Source organism: Arthrobotrys flagrans, assembly GCF_004000055.1.
Source record: "Arthrobotrys flagrans strain CBS H-5679 chromosome Unknown unitig_1, whole genome shotgun sequence".
Taxonomy (NCBI): Eukaryota; Fungi; Ascomycota; class Orbiliomycetes; order Orbiliales; family Orbiliaceae; genus Arthrobotrys; species Arthrobotrys flagrans.
In genome coordinates this window covers 2,929,002-2,950,858 of record NW_027137556.1, presented here as the reverse complement: position 1 = coordinate 2,950,858, position 21,857 = coordinate 2,929,002, and the positions used below count along the sequence as shown (strand labels likewise).

General features: G+C 45.0%; 6 protein-coding genes across 6 annotated transcripts; 3 read left to right on the top strand and 3 right to left on the bottom strand.

The window, feature by feature from the left end:
• Positions 1-1,308: 1,308 nt before the first annotated feature.
• On the bottom strand, positions 1,309-2,119 carry DFL_008874 (uncharacterized protein; the record flags this gene model as incomplete). Its single annotated transcript, XM_067638670.1, has 2 exons — positions 1,309-1,714; positions 1,782-2,119. 2 exons carry the CDS (start codon positions 2,117-2,119, stop codon positions 1,309-1,311), a joined length of 744 nt encoding a protein of 247 aa, XP_067486536.1.
• Positions 2,120-3,942: 1,823 nt separating this feature from the next.
• Positions 3,943-5,033, bottom strand: DFL_008873 (uncharacterized protein; the record flags this gene model as incomplete). Its single annotated transcript, XM_067638669.1, has 4 exons — positions 3,943-4,445; positions 4,503-4,563; positions 4,632-4,903; positions 4,973-5,033. 4 exons carry the CDS (start codon positions 5,031-5,033, stop codon positions 3,943-3,945), a joined length of 897 nt encoding a protein of 298 aa, XP_067486535.1.
• Positions 5,034-8,874: 3,841 nt separating this feature from the next.
• Positions 8,875-10,544, top strand: DFL_008872 (uncharacterized protein; the record flags this gene model as incomplete). The annotated part of the gene is made up of 3 exons (XM_067638668.1): positions 8,875-9,279; positions 9,355-10,090; positions 10,159-10,544. 3 exons carry the CDS (start codon positions 8,875-8,877, stop codon positions 10,542-10,544), a joined length of 1,527 nt encoding a protein of 508 aa, XP_067486534.1.
• A 785-nt stretch (positions 10,545-11,329) lies between these two features.
• On the top strand, positions 11,330-12,342 carry DFL_008871 (uncharacterized protein; the record flags this gene model as incomplete). The annotated part of the gene is made up of 3 exons (XM_067638667.1): positions 11,330-11,696; positions 11,789-12,092; positions 12,168-12,342. 3 exons carry the CDS (start codon positions 11,330-11,332, stop codon positions 12,340-12,342), a joined length of 846 nt encoding a protein of 281 aa, XP_067486533.1.
• Positions 12,343-14,895: 2,553 nt separating this feature from the next.
• Positions 14,896-17,258, top strand: DFL_008870 (uncharacterized protein; the record flags this gene model as incomplete). The annotated part of the gene is made up of 11 exons (XM_067638666.1): positions 14,896-14,974; positions 15,064-15,117; positions 15,180-15,187; positions 15,270-15,289; positions 15,372-15,434; positions 15,538-15,556; positions 15,617-15,759; positions 15,830-15,993; positions 16,069-16,266; positions 16,319-16,885; positions 16,951-17,258. The coding sequence occupies 11 exons, from the start codon at positions 14,896-14,898 to the stop codon at positions 17,256-17,258; spliced, it is 1,623 nt and encodes a 540-aa protein (XP_067486532.1).
• A 340-nt stretch (positions 17,259-17,598) lies between these two features.
• On the bottom strand, positions 17,599-21,857 carry DFL_008869 (uncharacterized protein; the record flags this gene model as incomplete). Its single annotated transcript, XM_067638664.1, has 9 exons — positions 17,599-17,868; positions 17,938-18,135; positions 18,239-18,779; positions 18,869-19,217; positions 19,337-19,483; positions 19,912-20,205; positions 20,290-20,782; positions 20,930-21,053; positions 21,400-21,857. The coding sequence occupies 9 exons, from the start codon at positions 21,855-21,857 to the stop codon at positions 17,599-17,601; spliced, it is 2,874 nt and encodes a 957-aa protein (XP_067486531.1).

Sequence of the window (21,857 nt, the reverse complement as noted above, 5' to 3'; positions counted from 1 at the left end):
AAACAAGTAAGTCGACCATCTATAGGTCGATTCTGTATCGATGCTTATGCAAGTGTGGGTGGGATGAGTTGGCCAGCTGGACCTGAAACAGTGGTCTCCTCCCGATTTAGCGAAACAAGATTCCCAAATTAAGTTTCCTGTTGCATTTTTCGCGTTGTATTACGCATGTTCTAGCTTAGTCTCGAGTTGTGTCGTAGACCACATAGTCGAGGTTTATAATTTAGAGAAAGGCTTCGATATAATATGGACTTTCGAGTGATATTTCAATAATAGGTATATCTCCTAAATATTAAGCTAAGATGAGACGGCCCCATACATCGATAGAACCGACAGGCATGGTCACTTAAGTGGCCCATAGAGCTCTAGATATATACGCTAATATCATGATCTGTCATAATTTACTATTCGAAGAGCCGTGGCCATTAAAGAGTCAAGATAGACAATTTCAAAAGGGGCCACAAAAAACACTCGCATCAGAGTGTTCTTCAGGACTTCGTCGATTTGAATCCATCGCACTTGTCAATGATTCGAATAAAACATTAAACTGCTCCCGTACTCAGACACACTAAAGTGTCTTAAACCTACCTTACGATAAATAGTAACATTCTAGTGTCTCAGTCTAGTTTACGAGACAAGTCAATAATAAAGCTCCATCGGATTTAAATTGGAAGTAAAAGGAAAGCCCATCGGTGAAGAGACGTGTCCTATGATCATCGAGCTCGGTGTCTAAATTATATTAATCGCTGTTCGGCAGAGCATCTGCAAGCACCGACGTATAATAATGATCCGGGCCAAAGTATACGTATGACAACTTCGTGGAGTCTGGTGTACGAGACCATGGCAGGCCACTTTGGCAGTTGTACATACGGCCGGAGGAAAGACACAATTTGGTGACATCATCAATGTATATAAATATAGAATTTCATCTGCAGGCTTCCCAACCATTATTTGTGCACGGACACAGCCGTGTAACCGGATCTCAACCGATAATATATGCAGTTTGCAGTGGCCATAGCTTTCGTTGAAGAGCCAGCTATACAGACAGCCCTAGATGGTTGGGGTAGCGATGAGACAACCTAGACCTAGAACGATCTACCACCTTTCAAAAACCTTGTAACGTCAAATATACTAGTTAGCCTCAAAAGGAAGCGAGCTATCCGTCAAAGTATTCAATAGCGAACAGAAACAATATGGTATCATACAGGATATATCAAAGAAATCTAACGCCATGCCTCTTGCATCATAAATTAAGTGCATTGAAAATTAAAACCGGCAGCAAGAACCCGACAATCCAGGCCAGGTCTCCTTTCACAGCCATGCCCAATCAATTAGAACTCTCCCCATCGCCTGATCCGCCAATATATCAAATGCCGCCCTCGAAAAATCTAGATCTGTCGCCGCACACCCAACACATCGATCCACGATTTTAACGTCGACACTAACATTCCTTCCTCCGGGCGTATCTTTCGCTCCGGGTGCTCCGATCAAAAACGCCTCGTTATTCGGTCTGTACCTCGTTGCACGAATCATAAGACCGCATAATGGGTTTGCATTGGGGTTTGATCCGACACTTTGAGAGTCCCAGAGGAAATGAGAGACGGCGATAACATGTTCTGTACCAGCATTGTCGAAGCCGCAGGCACCGAGCCCGGTGTCGTAGTATGTTGCATCGCCTTTAAATGTTTGTGCTGAAGTTGGTAGGGGTAAGAAGACACTGAGAAAATCGGATGCTGTTAGCATAACCCCTATACACCACTTCCAAATAATACTGCTGGGCATACTCAAGCTTTTTCTTGCCTGACAGCCCAGCTGCCAGTCCGATAATTAAGAGGATCAATGCCAAAATTCCAGTTCCTGCGAGAAAATATAGCCTTCTAATCCCAAATATCCGTGCTGGTTCTGAAAGTGTTTCCTTCTCATACGGCTTCAACCTGAACGATCCAATCTCCCTTGTAGAGGGCAGTTGGTACCATTTCCTCGAAGCCGAAGTATAAATCGGAGCCGTGTAAGCCGGAGGCAAGGCTGTAAGATCGGTTATCGACAAATTTTCCGATTCCAGACGCTTGAAACTATCGTCGGGAAGCGGAAGAGATTCAAGGTCTCGCTTTGGTGTCGCCATGGCTTGATGCTGAGCTTTTCGTGATTCGGAGTGATTGCGACGGAATGAATATTACTTTTCGGAGAAGTGCGCCCCAAGGCTAGACCATTCTATAACCTTTTATACACCTTTAAATTATAAAACCTGCGCAACTGAAATCCTAGAACTCGATACTTGCTCCCCTCAGATCGACGTCGCCAGTGACGAAATGGAAGCAAATTGTAGTCGTAAGCCAAATTCGCAAACGAAGGCCGAAAGATGGGAAACAGGGTAATCTGTCATGGCAAAATAGACCTTTCAGGCGCCTGGCTGGACACTTCAATGCATGGTGGCCAGTGGATGATTGGGGAAATTGCAGTGAGATAAGGGGGATGGACTTGCCGACAAGGGTCAGCGTGTCGGCTCTTGCTCTTCATTTGCTGGAGGTCTTTGGCGCCAAGACGACTGGTTCCTGGCTAGTCTGATCAAGTAATTGTCGACAAACGTGGAAGTGTAACACAGGATTGTGTGTTGCGGCAAGGTTTGTGCAACGTGAGATGATTCGGATTTGCTGTAGACGACTTTATCTTCGACGCCCTAGGTCTCAAACGGAAGTGTATTTGAAGAAAACCATTAGAACATCGTGCATTTAAATACCTGTCGAAACTGTACCAATACTTAGATTGAAGTTTCGATCCAATGTTATGATTATTATAACTCCCAAAGTCAAGCATCTTCGAAATTAGATACACATGTCGACATTTCAAGAACTACATCGATGTAAAATAGATTCTCAGGTAGTATCATAAATTACAAACAGCTCCCAGACTCGTGTCTTTGTATCAAATAGCTAGAAATGTTTGAAATCAACCAACCACTATAGAAACAATTCATGATAACGTGTGCTTCAGTCTACGAACCAGGATACATGCATACATATGAAAGCTCTATCTATCCTCTGTCATAAATACAAACTTCAAGAACACTCCAGAGCCCGGATCCTTAGGATCCCTCATCAAAAAGCCCCAATTATAAATTATTATTAATCCCGTCTAATATACAACGTGGGGCAACATCTGCTTTACGGCACGTGGTATGAATGTCGAGTCAGGTATCTGGAAAACTTTTCGGGAACAAGCTCCGACGGTGTGCAAACCCGGATTTTGCTACCCTTCCCATTATAAATCCATTACTGCATACGCCTCTCGATTTCGTACTTGCATAGCCGAACTCGTTTCGATAATTTTCTTTCGCGAGTTGATAACAGTGGTAGACTAGTCTACTGTCGGCACTTAGCCTGAAGTGATTGACCAAGAAACCCGGAGAACCTGACTCCGGGGCGAAGTATATTAGCAGTATATTTATATTCGACGGAATGGCTAGCTATAGTTGAATCATGTGGTACAGAATGCTAGAGAGCTAATATTCTTGGGACTTATATTTCCGCATAGATTCCGGAGAACCCGGGTTTGGTTGTGTAATCGATTTTAAAAATTTACGGACCTAAATGAACAATATTATATCGTCTGTAGCTCTAGCTTACATCAACTATTGGGGCTAAATTATTATACCTTCCCATGTTCGTTTGTGTCTTTTAATAGATCCCACCAATGTCAATAGTCTCAGCGACACTTAACACAGGAAGAGTCACTGAGTCTACGACATCAAGACTTCGGCGCATCTACGGATAGATTATGGACGTCGAAAAGATGTATAAAAGAGCAATTTCAAATCGCTATGCACCGTATATTATGTTATATGGTAGTAATATATACATGTCAAAGAAAGTAAATGCAACCCGGAAACCAAGCCCGGAATAAAATATCTACAACATCGAAAACCCGCCACCTTCGTTTTCTTCAAACTTAGATGCACTGGCTGTAGTAGGCATTAAGCTCCTGGCAGGTGCCCGATGCGCATGAAGTTGGGCCTGTCCAACCGACACCTCCGCACTGTCCGTAAAGTGGAGAACCGCCGCCACTGCTGCCGCCAGGTGTGGTGGTGGCGGCGGCAGTAGTGGTTCGTGTTACAAGGGTGGTTTGGATAGCAGCAGTAGTAGTGCGGGTAGTGACTGGGTTTCCACCACCACCGCTACCACCGCAGGCCTGGACAGCTGGACCAGGGAAGGTGTAGCTGTTGAAGTTGGAGTAGATGTTGACGGTGATACCTGGATCAGTGGCCCGAATGTGTCCGGGGATGGAGAAGTAGCTTGGGGAGCAGTTGCCACCGTTGGTGATCTCGAGCTGAGCGCAGCCAATGTAGAATTGTGGGTCACCAGCAGGGTAGGGGTTGTGAATGCCGATTTGTTCGGCACGGAGGAGCCACTGGCCCGATGGGACGCCAGATGGGATTGTGACGTCGTATGAGACTAGAAATCATCAGTATTTTTCTCTCTCTTGAGAATCAGAAAGATGGGGAAACTTACTGCTCATGGGCCATGTGACGGAGCCGCCAGAGAAATTTGGTCCTCGTTGTTCGAACTTGAACTATATTTTGCCATGATATTAGAAGATTGTTCTGGAGCCACAAAGTTTATATTCGAAGTGAAGCTTACCCAGTTAGCACCGCTGCCATCCCAGGACTGGGCAGAGCCGCTGGCTCGTCCGAGGTAGAACAGGATTGGGCCGTTGTGGTAAACGGCAGTGTCAAGTCCAAGAGTAATCCTGCTGCCAGCAGAAACTCTCAAAGTTTGTGTCGAACCGCCAGTACCGGCACCAACATTGCATCTCATATCAGTGCTGGAGGTATCTATAACTGGGGAGTTGTAGTTGGTGTTTGTACGGAAGTACTGGTATGCGGGTCCACCGTTGATGGTTTGGAAGATATCTTTGATAAATACAAGTTAGCATTGAAGCTCAATATTATCAATTAAATATTGATATATGATGTTCTTACAATGGGCAGACGCAGTCTGCAAGAGGAGAGCGCCACTGGCGAGGATTCCGGAAACCTTCATTTTGAAATCAATTCTTGAAGTTCAGTCGACTACTATCAAAGTAATGCAAGATACCAAATAAAACTTTTGACTACCACTTGGGTGCTGAGGAGAGAAAGAAGGTAGTGTGTAAACTCAGAGGGTGTTCTGCTCCTCTATATACTCTTCGATCGGAGCGTATATGACCCCATGACTACAGCTCAAGAGTAATCCGGGGACAACGTCGAGGTTGCAAGATGTAACATGCCCTAGTTCTTGGAACACTCAATTCCGTATGGTCATCATACGTATGCTGACCATCGTGCCGTGGACAAGACTTCGCAAGACCCAAGGATGAGTGCTTGATTGCCATGCTGATTCGGCAAGGACAATGGCATGTCTAGGCGGGCCAGGCAGCTGGCCGTGTGATCAAAAAATCATGGTGGTAGTAAAGGGACAGAATTGACCAGGGATCCTACGTTACGAGATGCGCAGGTAGGCGGATCGTTTCTATGAGCGGCTTCATAATGTTCGAATGTTTCGAAATCTGAGTGAACGGGCCCACAACGTCGGTAAGGTTGGCCGTTATTCCAGGCCCCTGTGTGCCCTGCGCTTTCGGATCCATTCGAATTTATCCCGATAGCCTGTTGGGGTTTTGGTGTTGAAACTGCCGGACAGGGGTGAACCAGCGTCTTAATCCCTGCGCTTCTGCCCATTTTGGGTGGGCGTCAACTCGATATAACAACTTTAAAGATCGAAAGCCTCAAATCTGTTAGTGGTATGATCTTAAGGGTCCAAATATATCCTATATCTCTGATCTGATAATATTAAGACGGGATTTTGGTCAACATGTGTCTCGGTTTTGATTGCCCACAGCTTCTAAAGTTCGTCTCGAATATGAAAACCCAGAAATTCCAAGCTTCGTACTCTTCTCTGCAATCCACAAAAGGATCCTAGGAGGCTCGAATCCACAATACAAAAAATATATGAAATCTCCACAGAAGCCCTTTATGAGGGCGCTCCCTCGAACTCCTGGATCACCTTTAGATATTGATTAAAATTGCAGGAGAGATATATCAAGCAGCGCCTCACCTCATGCAACAAATGATTCGATGCCACAGTCTGACATGTAGCCGGTTTCCGATACAAGCCACTTATTGAGTGTCTGGTCTTTCTCATGCTCATGAGCTGCGGATATCATGTCATGCCATGCAAGATATCTGATCACGTCGACAGTGCAGTCTTCACAGGGACTAGGTTGTATCTTCGAAACCAACATCATACCCCGGAAAACGACAAGCGGATAAAACGGTTAAACTCCAAAATCGTCCGACCCTTCATCCCATACATTCAGTCTTGTTTCCCGCTTAATATTACACATTCAGCTAACCTAGAAAGTAAGCAATGCCATGTCGCGCAGCGAAGCCCGAAGGCGTTCGAACCGACACAGCAAGGTCATACCTGTTAATTCAGGTACCAAGTACAGGCTTCACATTCAGCCGGTGAGCAAGTTTATGCAAATGAATATAAATTGTATATATCCGAATATATATAATGTCGCGATGCCGACGGGTTGTAGCTGATAGAGTAACTCGGATGAAAGTTGCCGTTCCTCCAATCTGCTGCAGCAATATGGATAATGTCGGGGAATTATTAATTCTAGATCTAGATCGATCCGTAGAATGTTCGATTTAAGACTTAGGTTCAATAGAAAGCTACTTAAGTGTCTGGTCCAAGGATAGATGAAATATTCCAACCCCGCACGGCATAGTTTCCAAGAGAACTCAGCTTCGTGTATACATTAAAATCGAGTCATGAAGAAGTAGGGTCAAAGTTTTAAATTTTTATACCTGAAAAATGATCCCGGAAGCCTCTTGTGCCACGGCCGCCATGGCAAGTCTATATGAATTAGCATATTATAAACTGGACGGCTTCGACTGCGAATATTGACATCACTGCAGAATTTATGGGCTAGTTACGTAGCCCCGTGATAGTGGCAGGTGGCTTTTAAATCTTGATAACGTTGCATGGTCACCGATGTCGACATGTCTGTGGATTTGGCATCGGAATGTGTTTCCGGTTGGTACCCTGGGCATGCTCAAGCCTACCCATGGTATTTTCGGGGTACATGTAAAGTGCGAAGTAGGTTTTGGACTTCGAAGATACCTGGACGGTAAACTGATGTCTAGTCCTCTGGCTAGGAGAAATCTTTCTCTTCTGGTCTTACCCCTTCCTAGATACTCCACATTCTAGAGAACGATAATTTTAATACATTTCAATTCCTAAGCAGAAACCCCAAAGATCTTAAAGTGTATATCTACTAAGAAGTCTCTATGATGTTCACCATCAAACTTGCAATTATGGGGTCCAGATGTGGGGTGTAACAAGCGCGAGAGGCGTACCACAATCTTATCGATGTATCGGGATACGATCTTTGACCTTAAAAACCGAATATCCAGATACAATATCTCCCTCGTTAACTGGTATTGGTATATACTGATAGATTTTAAGCTTTTATAGATTTACCGAGAGTCTATTTGTGTGTTCCACATCGATATACGTGATATTCGAATCGAATTTAGCCCACCAGCTGGCTAGTACATTAAGCTGCTTGAGCGGGTGGCACACCAATAACACATATACGCCCTATATGTTCGTCGGTGGATTCGTATCTATGGCTATTCTTTGTCTCGTACCCAAACCTGGTCGGGATATTCTAGGAAAACTCACCTGCGAGTTAACCCAAGCGGTGATAGTATCTCGATTTCGTTACGTACAGAGCTGCCGTAGTAATGTTTATCTACTTAGTTATGTACGACCGTGCCAGAACAAAGTATTTTATTTATATATGATATTTCAAAATCCGATGTGTCTCTTAAATGGTGCCGAGGATCAAAATTTATCTATATATAATTGGACTGGAATGGTATTCAAAAACACCGCTTTCCTAGTTGATATGGCTAGGCTCCAAAGGCTTCTTCACATGTCGGTATGCACATGGTCATGGAATATTCACCGGAGCTATAATATCTTCATTTAAACCTAACTTAAACCGGACTCGATATGAACTTATTTTATCATGTCGGTGACGGGTTCACATATGCACATTCTGTATATATATTCTTCCCAGCAAAAACGCTCTCGACATCGTATTGTTGTATTGACCTATCGAGATAGATATAGCTTTTAACTCTCCCTCTTGCCAAAATCTACGACTAGATCGTTCTATAATTTTATTTCAATAGGGTGTAGATCTGGCATGTGAAAAAACCTGGGGAACTTCTGATACCGACGCAATATGATACCCAACAACAGAGATCTTAACTCGGAAGTAGACTGGATGGAAACTTAAAATGGAAACTTCCCCTTCGGGAAATTATTGACTTCAGTCGACGCAAAATCTCAAAGAGGATGTTTGTACACCATCGACAGTCAATGCATTCGACTTACCCATTGTTTACAACTTCATTCGAACGTTTCGGCTAGGGCCTGTTGTTGGATTATATATTTTGCCCGTTCCTGGCATATTCAGGCCGACCGAGGACAAGGATGCCACACTCTTTGTTCTAATTGGCCAAAACACTGCGACGGCGGCCAATGATAGGCCACCACGATGAACAGCGGCCTCGAAGGCCTTTGGCTGGGGTATTTCGCCGCTGGTGGCAGATGATGCTGCAAGTCATGATGGGCTTTGAGGCAGGCAAATGGAGCCGGTTCGCTCCCATTTCGGTCGCTGTTTGAGCTCCGGATTTTCAGGGTTCTTCTATTCCAGAATTCGACCATTCTCCTCCTTGCATTGTATCACCATCTCATCTCCCGCCGTTTGATGCTTTTATCTCAACAAAAAATTTGTTTTTGAACGCTTAGGAACGGAGAATTAATCATGTCCCAGTCCGTACCAGTCATCATGCAGCCTTCGAACGAAATCCTCGAGCCTGAATCTGTCCCTCCCCATTCTGCACCCGAACCTGAATTTGAACCGCCATCTGAACTCGATATAAACCTGTCGGACCCATCAGCAGGCCAGGATCTATTCACCATGCCTATCGGTAGTAGTAGCGGGAGTAGCAGCAGTGGCAACTTGACAGTGACTGGCGGAGTCAACTCGTTGGTCCTATCCGGTGGCAGTCAGATCTCAGAGGTCTCCGACATTATCACTCGCCGCAGAGCCGACTCAATCGCTAGCGCTGCCAGTACCATCTACCTGAACTCCCGGAGTATCTCTCACAGGCCATCTCTCGAAGACGCCTTCAGCAGCCGGGCCTCCTCCGTCTCGATGTCGAGACCTGTATGTTTCTTCCCCTTATCCTGGTACGCCACTTCCAGCACTAGTCAGGGGCTCACCGTTCGCGAATTCAATTAGGTAACTCCCACAGCTCGCAAGCCCAGCATCTGCGAAGACCTCTTTTCCACCCCTCCTACTCTCAGGAAACCAGTCACGAGAATTATGGCTCCTCCAGCTCCAGCCCCTCACCCGGATTTTCAAGTTTGCGAAACCGTTACCATCGTTCCGAATTCCGATGTCGCTCTCCTCGTCGGTCAGCCTCACTCCCCTGAGCGACGCAAGGTCCTCGCATCGTCCACCATCTTGACCATCGCCAGTCCATATTTCCGTGCCTTACTTGCTCCTAATAGGTTCAGCGAGGGTATTGTTTTTCAGGAACACAAACACATTGAACTGTTGATGTTTGAAGAGGATCCTGCTGCAGTAATCACTGTTTGCAACATCCTCCACCTTCAGAGCCGAAATATTCCAGCGGTCTTGAGTGGCGATCAGCTTGCTGAGGTCGCCATTGTCCTTGATAAGTATGATTGTGTTGATGCTGCTTGGGCATGGACTCGATTGTGGATGTCCGGTGGGGCCTCTAAGGTAGAGCTCGAAGCGGACGGTACCAGAGGGACCGACGATGCTGCCGGCAATGCTATCAATCTGATGATTACCAAGGAGAAGGACCTATTATCAAAGTGGCTTTTCATCGCCTGGGCCTTCAAGGACACCGCTGTTTTTGAGAATTGCGCCAATGCCTTGTCCTGGAAGCTATGCGAAGGAGAGCAGGAAGATGATGAGTTCTTCCAGAGACTCCCCGAGTCTCTTCAGCGTATGTTTAATACCCATCTTTTGAGCTTTCGTACACAGCGCTGATATTATTGGATTCGAATTGCATAGGCGACTTAGTTGAAACACGAACAGCCTGCATTTCTAGCCTCTATGAGTGCACGCAAGCATTCATCGATAAGTTCGTTGACCCAGTTTGCGACGTCGGAATCCAATCATTCTACTATAGAAAGCAGAGCCCACGGGATTGCGACTCTAGAGTGCTCGGAACCACATTGAAAGGCCTACGCGAAGCAGAACTCTACCCGCTTATCAAGATCGCTAAGTGGGATCGAACTGCTGCGGAATTGCTTGGAGATCTACGAGCCGTTGGACGTAGTATCTTTGGAGCCGACGAACATCATCACGAGATTACACCTGAGATGACCTTCTTGGGGGATCTGGATATTGCGAGACAGGGTATGAGGAAGTTTACGATGGAAAGTTATGTACGATAAGTTTCGTCGTCTGGTTGAAGCGCCACTACATGTCACACGACGACCTTTGCGACGACTTTTATGACGGAATGAATGATATTGAACGAATCATCAGGAGGCGTACCGTTGGTGGACTTGGATTTGTTTCTTAGGAGGCGCATTATTATTTAGCGGAACAACGGTGTTAGACGAGCTTTATGGGATTTGATTTCTGGGTTTCCTTTTGCTTTGACGCTGTGTACTGCAGATTCGGAACAGACTGCCACGGACTATGTTCACGATCGCGAGATAATTGTTTTTCTTTTCTTTTCACCTTTGTAATAACTGCTGCTTCCATGTACAATATATATCTATCCTTACTCCAAACCAGCCCTACACCATGCATACTTCCTCAGCTATCACCAACAATTGTCATGAAATCTTCGTATCTCTAGCCGATATATGACCAATAAGAACTTGAATTCAAAGTGGAGCCTTTCCGTGACTGAGCCATTGCTTGGCTATTACAATTTGGGCCGATATGATTGGCCAGGTTTTGGAGCAAACACATGGGCGAAGGGCCATAGGCAATGAGGTCAGAATTTTTTGGTGTGGCCATCCGAAGGCCGAGGTCAACACCACCAAATCCCTCGACATTGTTCCGATGAGAAAATAACATACTATTGCCTCACGCCACCACTATTCACAGTCTCTGTCTCTTTTATCTCCTCGACGCCTGCATCTTCATTTCGTCGACACGAAATCACTGGTCTCTGTCAATTTCCCTGTCATCATTCCCTGCCTTCCTCATCTGCGACTTCTTGAATATGGCATCTCTTCGCCAACCCACCCTCCGGCTACTGGCTTCGTCGAATATCCGACGATTCTCCCCGACAATTATCAACAGCACAAGATGCCTAGCCACCCTTGCTAAAGAAGAAGTCGTCAAAAATAAGGAACCTTTAGTCAAGAAGTTCTCAATTTACAGATGGTCACCTGATGAGCCGACGAAGAAGCCGCAGATGCAGGAGTACTCCATCAACTTGAACGAGTGCGGACCTATGGTTCTTGATGCTTTAATTAAAATCAAGAACGAAATGGATCCTACTCTGACCTTCAGAAGAAGTTGCAGAGAAGGTATCTGTGGTAGCTGTGCAATGAATATTGAGGGAACAAATACATTGGCTTGTTTGAGTATGTGATCACATGCCGATGTTCTCCGGTTATACATATCGTTGTTTTAGCCGTCCGAACATCAATTGCTAATACAGTACCTATTCCAATAGGCCGTATAAATAGGGATGCTAGCTCAACCACCAGAATATACCCTCTCCCGCACATGTACGTCGTCAAGGACCTCGTGCCGGATCTTACCAACTTTTATAAGCAATATAAATCCATCCAACCATACTTGCAGAGCAAGGAACCGGCGCCAAATGGCAAGGAGTTCCTTCAAAGCAAGGAAGACAGAAAAAAGTTGGACGGTCTCTATGAGTGCATTTTGTGCGCTTGCTGCAGCACCTCGTGTCCAAGTTACTGGTGGAACCAGGAAGAGTACTTGGGACCCGCTGTATTGATGCAGGCTTATAGGTAAGAATATAAAATTGATATACGAAAACTTGGAAAAGTATGAGATATTAATCTATCCTTTGTTGCGTATTATAGATGGCTCGCGGACTCGCGTGATGGAAAGAGCGGTCAGAGGAAGGATATGCTTGAAAACAGCATGTCACTATATAGATGCCACACCATCATGAACTGCGCTCGTACTTGCCCCAAGGGCTTGAACCCCGGTTTGGCAATCGCAAAGATTAAGATGATGATGGTCCAAAGTGCTTAAACAGGGTTGAACTAGTCGGCGAGGGATGAGCGGTGCGGTGGCATGGATACGATGTGCCTAATGGTGACCTAATGAAGATGCAGTTAGAGTCATAGCTAATAGGTAGAGGGGTGGCAAAGATGCGTCGAGCGTCGAGGTGGTGGTCAGGTTGATGCAATTGAAAAACTTCATATGTGCCCAACCCTTTGTCTTCTTCTTCTTCCTCTTCTTTTTTTTTTTTGTGCCGGTCAGCTTTTTTTGGAGTCTAGCTTTCCCTTTTCTTTATGCTCTTTACCCTCTAAATCTTTTATATCCCTCCTCCTTCTTTCATTTTTTTCGATGTACAAAGGTTTTGGAAGAGCACATAAACCCGTCGACGACTTTTCTTTGTTACCTAGTTACATGAAAATGATAATGGCTATTTCTCTAGAAACATCTCGTTAATTATGGTGTGACTGCGATCTGCATTCCCGACTTGAGACAGCTAATAGCATTCGTGCCATCCTAACTTCAGCTGTGTGATGCATATGCGAGTTTGACAATGTGGATGGGCGGTTGGGCTTGCGCGTCTGTCTGCCGTGGGGCAAGTGGAGTGCATGAAGCGGAGGCTTTCTTATCGCCGTGCGCCAACGTCCAACTATGCCTCTCACGTATCAGGATCTGCATATCTAGCTAATAGTTTTTCCGTGGACGCTACCGGAACGAAGGAATATTGTCAAGCAAACCGCGATATATCAATATCAATGTCTGTACAGGTATTTCTATTGAAGCTATAGCTACCTGTTGTTTTGGAAATGCAAACGACATTCGCTGAGCCGAACCACAGGACCAAGAGACTCGGAATAAGCTTATGAGCTGATGATGTGATATATAAAAAACCTGTCTATGCAGCACCGCGAAGTATATCGGGAGATTTTAAGCGTCTACAGCCCTCGATTGATATTTACCCCTAAGCAGCGGATGTAGAAAGTGTCTGCCGCTTCATCGTGATAGGACCGGCCTCGCCACGCTGTCGCATGTCGGTGAGTTTGTCTTCCGTTACACCGTGCGCCGTACGGTTGCATCCTGGCTAGATCGCAAATATGTCTCCAATCAAAGCCCTGTGAAAAAGCTGGATTCGAGATTGCAATGTGACGTGCATAGCGAAATGCGTCTTGATTAAGATAACTTTTTTTGTCTCTTATCTTTCAAGTTCTCGAACCGAAGCTCAACTCAAGAGGCCAAGTTAACTTCACTATCTTGGAGCTCGAACCCCACAGATTAACGTGTAAAATCCCAGGGAAACCTTTCCTTCTTAAGGAATGCTAACTTATCTCGGTTCCTGAATTCCGGAAAATAGATGGCTGCCTTCGGTTGATGATCCTCGTTTCGTCTCCACACGCCCCACTTCTTTTAACCACACTGCAGCGAATGGCTTTCGAAGCAGGGTCTATGGAACGACGGCGACCACTGCTTTTGCACAAGCTGCTATGTGTCGACGACAGAAACGCTTGGCCAAGGGATTTCTTTTTGCTGTTGTGATACATAAAAATCAAAAGCCATGTACAGCTCAGTGTATGCGCACATATTGACTTTCCGCAAGCAGGGACCCTCGCTACTGTGACATGTATCTGGGAATTTGAAACTTCTCCCAACCTTCAACTTCTGCGACAGGGTGGACACCATCAGCTTGCATTTTAGTATAATCTTACTGAAATATTGAACTTATCTCGAGAGAGGAGGTCCCGTACGGCTGGGTTCTCCAGGTTCCGATATGCATTAATCTACCCTATCAACAGCGGAATCGATATCGAAGGAATGGATTCTATACAAGGCAGGAGACCCATGTTTAATCTCACACACATTGGTCTTTCGTGGCACCTCTCCAGCAGGTATCACGATAAACCAAAGCCCATGAACATGGATTGAAAGACAACAGACGAAGGGAACCTATCTGTATAATTTATAAGCCTGAAAACTCTGGACCCTTTCCTTCCCCCATCCCGCGTGGGGTTTTGATTCACAAAAATTTTCGTTAAAGAGACCCCATTCCGGAGTTTTCCATAGTTTGTATTTTTTTCGGGGACATAGAATTTAAAGGTTCAAGTGACTTCCTATCAAGCCTGATCGATTGGAACGTTGTTCGTGGGTCCTTCTTCACAACGGCTCATGGGACCCAAGGAACTTAATCCTGGATATAATCATATACAGTAAGATCTCCAATTTCGCATTCCCATCATTTCAATTATTTCTTGTCAAAAGAAAGGGCCATGAGGTTCTTCTTCACATTCACATGGTTTATGGTCGTCCGACACTTTCGCTAACTAATCGGACCTATTTTGGGTTTTTATTTCGTTCTCAAGGGCAACTCAGCCACAAGGGAGATTTTACTTTCTGAACCCGTCCAAACTACAAGAGTTCTAGCCCTTTTCTGCATTTGCATTTGAAGCGAAGGGGTCCCCGCGCTGCGCACCAAAGAAAGTTTCCAGATAAAACGGCAGGGCCAACTTTCTCCATATCCGCTTTTTCTTTAATTCAACTACCCATCTTCTTTTTTTCAACATCGATAAACTAAGCGGGTAGCCAGTCGTCAAGATGCGGTTGAAGAAGTTTAGTCTACAGCTGGACCCATTGCCAGCGACTTATGCATTGTCGAATAAATGGTCGAATAAAGGTCCGGGTGCCCACTAGCTAAAGTTCCGTCAAGGGTTTGGGGGAACTAGGAGGCAAAATAGGAGGTTATGACTAACCGAATGGTAATAGATATGGACCCTGTCCCTTTGGACATGCGGACGTGGAGATGGTGGCATATTGTGGGTATGTAAACGAAACCATTGTTCGATATATAAAATTATACATTTTCTAATGATGGACTATAGCATACTGGGTACGATATACTCTTATATCTCCGTTCGATTCGAACATCATGCGGAAACATATCGGAAACTAACAGGTCGTCTATGTTTTAGATATCTGATGCTTTCAACGTGTACGAAATACTTTCTTCCTCTTCCTCCCGAAAATTGGTGGAAATTTATGTACTGACGTGATTAACTAATTGGATACTTTAGTCCGACATGGCAGTTAGCATCTGCCATGATAGCTGTTGGCCTGGGCTTCAAAGCTTCAATCGCGTATGACTTCATTTTCTTTAATTTTTACGTAATGACAGTTGGTGGAATATTCTTTGAAGGGAACAACACAATTCTAAGGCTAACTTTGGGTGGTATATCGTAGTGCTATTGTGGTTGGACAGGTATGCAGGGAATTGAAGAATTGGTTTATGGAATGGGTTGGCTAACTTATGATATTGTAGTTATTTATCTCGGTGCCTATGACACTTCATGGGTACATCGGGGCGAAGCTACATATACCGTTCCCCGTACTGGCGAGGTCGAGTTTCGGGTTCTACTTTTCGTATTTTGCGATTGTGTCGAGAGTAGTTCTCGCATGCTTTTGGTACGTACCCTCAGTTTTCCATTCTCAATAAAAGAAGAAAAGAAGTACTAAACAAATATTTGGGTTACAGGTTCGGAATCCAAACGACTACAGGCGGGAACTGCGTCCGTGAAATGATCAAAGCGATATGGCCAAGCTTTGCATCATTTCCAAATCATCTGCCTGCTAGCTCAGGAGCGACAAGTCAATCGATGTTGTGTTATTTCATATACTGGAGTATTCAGTTTCCATTCCGTAAGTTCTACGACAATTGGCAAATTTATGCCGCCAAAAGCTTTTAGAAATTTTGGGACTAACCACCATTTTTAGTCCTTGTGCACCCTTCTAAGATCAGATATCTATTTATTCTCAAGTCAATCCTTACACCTATCTGCGGTATAAGTTTGATGGCATGGGCTTTCCACAGAACAGGCGGAGGTCCTATCTTTTCGAACCCGCCCACACTCTCCGGCAGTGCCGCGGCATGGCAATGGCTTGCCGGCCTAAATTCCGTTCTTGGGCAATGGTGTAAGTTTTCCCGCAGAATAAGATATCATACTAAAACTAATATATCGTTTAGCAACCTTGGCCATAAACATCGGTGACTTCACCCGTTATGCTAGAGGCCCGCGCGAACAATACGTCCAACCCTTCGTCATCCCCCTCGCCTTCACCTTCATCGCCTTCATGGGTATTTCCGTCACCTCAGCCTCCAAAATCATCTACGGAGAATACTACTGGGATCCCCTTCAAATCATCGCTTTATGGGGAAACTCACCCGGCGAACGTGCCGCACGCTTCTGGTGTGCCTTTTCGTTTACCCTTGCGACATTAGGTACTAACATTGCCGCGAACTCTATTTCCGCTGGAAATGATTTCAACGCTTTATTACCAAGGTATCTCAATATCAGACGAGGTAGCATTTTGTGTGCGTTTATTGGTGGATGGGTTTTAGTACCCTGGCATATTCTTGCGAGCGCTCCCAGGTTTTTGGGGTTTGCAGGTGGGTATACGGTGTTTTTGGCACCGATTGCGGGAGTTATGAGTTCAGATTTCTATTTGGTTAAAAAGAGGAAGGTTAGTGTGCCGGCTATGTACAGACCTAAGTCGATATATAGTTATTGGCATGGCATCAACTGGAGAGCTTGTATGTCCCCCTCCCTCGTCACTGGAAACGCTTGCATCAAATCCAACTAACAGAAATGATCATAGTGGCCGCAATGCTCGTCGGGTGTATACCTTGCTTCCCAGGCTTTTTGCATAACATAGAGCCATCGATTGGGAATAACAATGTTACCTATATGTTCAGCATATCGTGGCTATATGGGTATTTCATCACCGCGGCAGTGTACTGGGTGTTATCAAAGCTCTTCCCAGATATGAGGTCGGTGTTGGATACTATGGTTTACGATGATGATAATTTACAGGATCACGAGTCTATTGAGGGGGTGGGGAGCGATGGGTCGCCGGAGAAGAGGGATGAGAGTACTTCGAAGGGGTTGAGGCTGGGTTTTAACTAATTTAATTGGGGTATGTAATGGATTAAGTTTGGGATATATAATATATGGTTGCGGACTGGGTTTGAGTCTAGCGTTCTTTTGAAGTTTGGAAATATATGGGATTGTTATATGGGATTATGATATATACGGAATACTTTAAAGGATATAAAGGGTGGATGAGATAATACTATTAATCTCCGGAGCATTCTGTGTAACAGTAAAGAACATCAAAATCATTAACCAAAGGAGAGCGAAATATGGCCAATCTAATTTGTAATCTCGGTCGGTAGCTAGCTATAGTACCCACCAGCATCAAGCACCCAGCCCACTAACGATGCAACAATCCCAACACCAAATTTAGCTAAACGAGGTTATTCGGAGATGGGATCGTGACTATTTCGAAAGAATCGCCATTCAAATTATCACTATCTGAGGGCCCGGGCGCTGTTTGTTGTGGCACGCCCAGGACATCGACCCCTGACGGCCCCCCTTCAGCATCAGCTAGAGAAACATTAGCCTCCGGATTCACCTCCCCTTCGGCATCAACCGTGGAAACATTGGCCTTCGGGTCCTCCTCCCCTTCGAATCCATCTTCCTTGACTCCATTTTTTGCACAATGATCTCTCAAAACCTTGTTCATTTAACATTAGCTCTCGCTCTATATAGAAATCATTAAGTGAATCATTTGTGGGGTATTTACCTCAACATCCATTGGAAATCCACTTATCGCAACTAGATATGAATCCCCGAAATTCACATCAATCCGAATCGGCCCAGACGTCCTAGCATGTTCAAATTCGAGAGGTACGTCAAACAAATTAAGAGACCTCAGCGAGTCGTTCATATCAAAGACCTTTTGTCCATTGATTGCAAAATACGATGTCATTTTCAAGAGATGCTGAAACGGTTCAGTCTCATGGGGCCCAAGTCGGCATTTCAACTTTCCACGGATCGAAATTTTTTTTTTGCTGGTCCTGAAATATCCATGATATTCGAGTGACGTGGAAAAAGTACTGGCTCGCTCTTAGTATTTCAGCTTGGACCTCTAAGACAGTCTTTCCGCATGCCCCGAATATTGGCTGGTATGGTGTATCCAAGTTTTGCGTATACTTCTCGTCATATGCCCTCGCCGCAACTTCCATGGATGCCATCTCTTGGACATTGTCGAAAGCTGGTTCAACCTCGTTTGACAGGTTAACATTCAAGCGGTTGCATCTTGCCAACATGTCGGTATTGTTTCTTTCGGAAATGCAAAATTCTTCCCAGGCCTCCTTGCCATTCATGGTTTTCAACCATGTTTTAAAAAGTTCAACCAGTTCAACATCTACGATCCCTGTCCCAGTTGGCTCAGGCTGTGGAGAAGATGCCCACCCGGTGCCGATGGAAAGCACTAAATCAGGGCGTGCTTCACCCCATAAATACTTTGCTTCGTCAACAGCTAGGCGAACTGGGTTGTTTGCTGTAAGTCCACCGTCTCGAGATTCTATTCCTCCCCGCGACGCCGGCTCTAAGTATAATGGTGCTGCTGATGTGCGATAGGCCCTATAAATTTGAGTAAGGCGCGTTAGTAATTTCCATGCACTTTTCGCTGGCCAAATATAAAGCAAGTATTTCGGAATGGTGACCCTTACGCAAACCAAGGAGTTATTAGTGAATCAATATACTTCTTGCCGTCGCCAGTGTGATAATTTGCGATCAAAGAGCAATCTAGCCCGACCGTGGTTGTCACAGCCACCCGGCAGTGATTTCGTAACCCGAACATAACAATTGATCGGTAATCCTTAAGCTGTTCCTTTAAAAATTTTTCATAGTCCTCTTGATCATATATCGATTTATGAAACCACCTCGAAATCCATTGTAGACCGGGAGTTTTAGTACCAAATTTAGGAATAAAGCCTTGGTTACAGATTTTTCTAAATCTTTCGAGACACTCGTCCGCATGGAATCCTTGGGACCCAACGCCGATGGCAATAATCCCACCTAAAAATCAATTCCATTATAGTGCTTATTTATGCAATCATGCATTATAAATATACCATGGATTGGATTGAGGTCCTTGACGACATATAAGATTAAAAAAGAGCAAAGGATCAACTTACCAGTGGAAGACCCAACTATCAAATCGAAAAATCGTCCGATTGGCAGATCCAATCCTATAAGTCTCTCAAGTCGCTCTAATAGGACTAGTTGTGTTATTGCACGGACACCGGCTCCGTCGAGGGTCAAAATTCGCGGGTTGGTGGTATCTGAACAATGAACGGCCATCCATTATGCCGGTCACTGTCGCCGCAGAGGATACATTTCTCCAATATGGCCGTGGCCTCAGGCTCTACCGTGGGACCACAGGTTGAGTTCTCCTTCAAGCAGTTCATACAAACCATGTGCTGACATGGAAGACGGTATTCAGATCTTTCGAAAAGACAACAAAAGCAGAACTTAGGGCCCGTAAATTGGTATATTTCAAGCGCTCCAAGCAGGCCCATAGATTGGTATATTTCAAGCGCTTCAAGCAGGGTTTTGACAAGGAATCTACTGGAATCTAATATCCGTTCAATTAATCCCAATTGCGGATCGGAGCTATCCCTCCTTGGGTATGCTTTGAGATTCCTGAGCGCTTCCATATTTTTTTTGTGCTCGCTTTCCACAAATATGTGCCAAATTTGAGGATTCGAACCTGCGGCTCTCCCGGCTTCCTGGGTTAGTTTATGAACCTTGGCTTCGATGGATTCCGTTAGCTTATCCTCGTTATAGACGCTAACTAATCCGTCTTCGAACTCTCCGCCAGCGATGAAGAAAATCGACGCTTTACTTTGGTGGCCTTTTTGATGCCCGCTCTTCGTATTCGAGCATTCCCAATAAGGCTTCCTATTGACATAGCTGCATGGCGTATAGTCCTCGAGAAAAGTATGCATGGCGGCCTTGAACAGGGCTCTAGTGCCTTCGTGAAATACAAGCAATTCAATAACAGCTACGAGAATTAAGGCCAGTCATTAGTTTGAAGTCCTCCTATCCTGTGGGCTCGTTTAGAATTAGCTTTCGGGTTGATACAAACCTTGGTTTTTGGACGTCTGGGCTTTCTTCACAATGACAAATGCTAGAAAAGAGGTTACAGCTTCGAAAACTCTTGAAATATCGACCCTTCCAGTGGCCCGGTCGAAACAAATCTTCAAAAACTCAACCACGTGAGTTTCGATCGATTGTGAATCTATCGTATATGCAAGCTGGCGACACAGCCCAAAGTCGAATGGCACCTGATCATTTTGGCAGATATGAGAAAATGCATAGCTAGCTATCGATATAAGCTGCCTATGATTGAACTGTGTTCGTGATCCTGCCCGTATCTTCTGAACAGCCTCGGATTGCGTTTTGATGAGCTGCCGTAGGCGGCTAATTTGATCAAATATCACACTGGGGTTTTCAATATCTCCGTTACTTTTCTGTGGGATAAAGTGAACATGCACACTGCTATAGCTTTTTAGAAGAAGTTGTTTCATAGGATTAAGCTCCTGCCCCCCAACAATAGAGCCACCGGGAGGTATGCCGTACTAGTACCGTCGAAGGTCACCTTTTAGTAACTTGTGGTTTTTTGCTAAAAAGTCAAATAAAATAACAATAAAATAGCAAAGAAATAACAATAAAATCTGGTCGAAAAGGCGGTAATGTTATAACGATAAGTTCAAGGGGGTACTAACTTTGCGAGCCAGTTCCCTCAGCTGCTTGGATTTTTTGACCTCATCTCTCACAGAGTCAAGAAAGAACTCAGTAAGTATATCTGTCCCGTTCTTCGAAACCCATTCCTTTCGCCCTGTATTTCCCCTGTTTATGATCAGAATTAATGCTGGAAGAGCTGCCTGATTAACTGCGTGGTGTGCCCCGGTAGTACTCCACTCCATAAGTCGAGTAATGATTGATGACCAAGAGTTGTCGCGTATAAGGTAGCAAATCACGTCGCTGAAGATATATAGTAGGCGGGGATATATCTTCTCAATAACATACTGTTGGTCCATTTGTGGCTTAAGGTGAAATATTTGGCGGCTAGTTTTTTTTTAGACTGTACCATTTTCTCTGGTAGTCTCTGGAAATGGGTGTAAAACCTTCCAATCCTTCAGAATCAACTAGGAGGCAGTGGTAAGATGCTTAACTAAGTAGTGACTTCCCAGACCCTGTGCCGCCGACGAACGATACAAAACTTGGAAATTGAGTCGAAGGGCTATCTTCCTTGAAACCAAGGGATTGCGCGATAAGATGCTCCAGTCTTGATGTTTGCACAAGATATTGAGACTCAGCAGAGTCGGGTTCGGCTTTGTCGCTAGACTTTTGCGATTGGCATCCAAACCATTTCGTCCTCTCATCCTCTAAGAACAGACGGGAAGGATCCTCGTCGGAAAAAGTTTCTGTAGCTTGTCTCCAAAGGACTTCCGCCTGAGATAGTGGCGGCGGCGGTGGAGATGGTGATTCTACAGCGCGCCCGTGCCCTCCCAGAAGTCCTCTCCTTCGCCTTTGTTCCAAATGCGAAAGGAAACATTCCTCACAAAACACCGCTCCACATAAGCAGTTCACCGGTGAGTCTACTGGACCTTCGCACTTTATACATAGAACTTCGTTTTCTGGTTCTTCCAT